Source organism: Leiobunum rupestre, chromosome 1 (assembly GCF_980474605.1).
Source record: "Leiobunum rupestre chromosome 1, qqLeiRupe1.1.hap1, whole genome shotgun sequence".
In the NCBI taxonomy this organism is placed as follows: Eukaryota; Metazoa; Arthropoda; class Arachnida; order Opiliones; family Sclerosomatidae; genus Leiobunum; species Leiobunum rupestre.
In genome coordinates this window covers 95,744,872-95,747,516 of record NC_143384.1, presented here as the reverse complement: position 1 = coordinate 95,747,516, position 2,645 = coordinate 95,744,872, and the positions used below count along the sequence as shown (strand labels likewise).

At 40.0% G+C, this 2,645-nt stretch overlaps 1 protein-coding gene across 1 annotated transcript; it reads left to right on the top strand.

Annotated features, from left to right (window-relative positions):
* Window positions 1–432: 432 nt before the first annotated feature.
* Window positions 433–2,187, top strand: LOC149969042 (uncharacterized). The gene has a single exon (XM_090170054.1). The coding sequence runs from the start codon at window positions 433–435 to the stop codon at window positions 2,185–2,187; it is 1,755 nt and encodes a 584-aa protein (XP_090026180.1).
* Window positions 2,188–2,645: the final 458 nt, after the last annotated feature.

Sequence of the window (2,645 nt, the reverse complement as noted above, 5' to 3'; positions counted from 1 at the left end):
AAGATTCAAACGAGAGCCACATCTCTTCGCAACGTACAAAGAAATCTTCCAAGACTATGATCGAGACGGTATAATCAAGGAGGTCCCTTCTATCGAAGAGAACAAAGACGGACAATTTTACTTGCCACATCAGCCTGTGATTCGAGAAAATAGATCTACGACCGAAGTACGAATCGTATTTGATGGTTCATCGCACACTAAAGGAGCCAATTCCTTAAACGACTGTCTTCAGTCTGGTCCGAACTTGAATCCATACTTAGTGGACATACTGATCAAATTTAGAAATTTCAAGGTTGCTTTTACATCCGACATACAGCAAGCATTCTTGCAACTTTCATTAGCTGAGAAGACCGAAATTACGTACGCTGTCTCTGGGTAGACGAAAATGACGAAAAAAATCTTAAAGGTGACCTCACGATAAAATGTTACCAAATGGCTATAGTATTATTTGGACTGACGTGTAGTTCTTTTTTACTCGCCGCAACGGTAAGATTTCACACGAAAAATTATCGAGAAAAATATCCTGAAACTTGCAAGAAATTGGACGACTCGTTATACGTAGACGACTTTCTTTCGGGAGGAAAAGACGAGGAATCAGCATACCAACATGCAAATGAAGCAAAAATTATTCTTAAAGAAGGAGGTTTGCCCTTATGTAAATGGCAGACAAATTCCCCCGAATTAAGACAACGATGGGATAACGAAAGTTGGAATGGAGGCGAAGTGACCGAAGGCAAATCCATTATCGCTCCTTCTACCTTGAAGGTATTAGGTATTTCTTGGAACCATCAGAAAGACATTTTCAGATTTGAGGTACAAGACTTGATAAATTTCATCGAAACTTCCAAAACAACGAATACAGGGCTTTTACAAATGATCGGAAGAATCTTTGACCCGGTGGGATTCCTTTCTCCGTTCAAAGTCCGAGCAAAGATTCTCCTACAAGAGTTGTGGAAAGCAATAAAGGATTGGGACGATCCTCTACCCATAGAACTAAGCGAAAAGTGGAGTAAATGGTGTTCTGAAATACCAAAAATTCAGAACTTAACAGTTCCAAGATTTTACGAGGCGACATGTAACCACGAAAGGGTCGTAGAATATCAGTTACATTGCTTTTGTGACGCAAGCCAAAGCGCATATGCAGCGGTAATCTATTTAAGAATGAGAACGGAAATGGGCGAAATAAGAACCAGTATGATAACGTCCAAAACACGTGTCGCGCCGACTAGCAAGATAAATCTAACTTTACCAACGCTGGAGCTTGTGGCTGCTCTAATAGGATCCAGATTAACTTCTCGTATGAAAAAACTTTTTGGAGTTGAAGATTCGAAGGTGTTCTACTGGCCAGATTCTTCAATAACCATAAATTGGATCACAATGGAAAAGAAAAGAAAACCATTTGTTGCGAACCGCGTTAGAGAAATCCTACTATTTACCAGCCCTGAAAATTGGAATCACTGCAAAGGAGAAAGTAATCCGGCTGACCACCCCAGCAGAGGATTATCGGCTGATCAACTTGACAAAGGTAGATCATGGTGGTTTGTACCGGAATGGATTCAACGACCGATAAATGAAAGGCCAATCAATTCCAGAGAAAAGTACGAATCCGACGTAAACGAAGATGACGAGAAGATCGAAGCCAACGTATCGATCGTCTCTGTCAAGAAATCAATCAAACCTCTTCTAGAATTACACAATTTCAGCGATTTAAACAGAGTAATTAGAACAACGGCGATTTTTGCGCGATTCACAAAATACATCAAAGAGCCCAATAAGAACATCTCTGGCCGTTTGACCATAGAAGAACTTAACGACGCTGAAAATTATTGGGTTATTCAAACGCAGAAAGAAAAATACGCGCGTGAACTACAATTCCTCAAGCAACATAAAGAAATCCCTAAGGATTCCAACATACAACAATTTAACGTATTTCTCAATGGCAAGGGTATTATACGAATTGGAGGGCGATTACAAGAATCTGGAGCGAGCTACGACCAGAAGCATCCGATCTTAATACCTCCAAATACGAAATTTACCGAACTCCTGATAATTAAAGCTCATTTGAATTTACTACACCAAGGAACGGCTGAAACGCTCACTGAGTTAAGAGGTAAATTCTGGGTGATAAAAGAGAGACAACAAATAAAATCCGTCTTAAACAAATGCGTGGTTTGTAAAAAATTCTAAGCAAGACCGTCCACAATTATGGAAGCCAGTGGCGTAACTATAGGGTGGCAGGTACTTAAAAATTATAATTTTTTCAAGTACTTAATTAAATTACAATGTGACGATTTTTACTGGGAGGGCCCCATCCAAAGAATTTGCCACGGGCATCAGATGGTATAGTTACGCCAGTGATGGAAGCGCCACTTCCTAAAGAAAGAGTCAATGAAGCCCCGCCATTTCAGGTGACACCAAAGAACGAAAGAAGCGCAACGCACCCGAAGAAAAGGAAAATAGGAAATGCTACATCGCATTATTTTCATGCGCTGTAACAAGAGCATTACACATCGAACTTGTTACAGACTTAACGACAGAGCGTTTTTATTAGCCTTTAAACGTTTTATAGCGACGAGAGGGATTTGTAAAGTCGTTATATCCGATAACGGAAAAACTTTTATCAGAGCCAATATGGAATTGGAAAT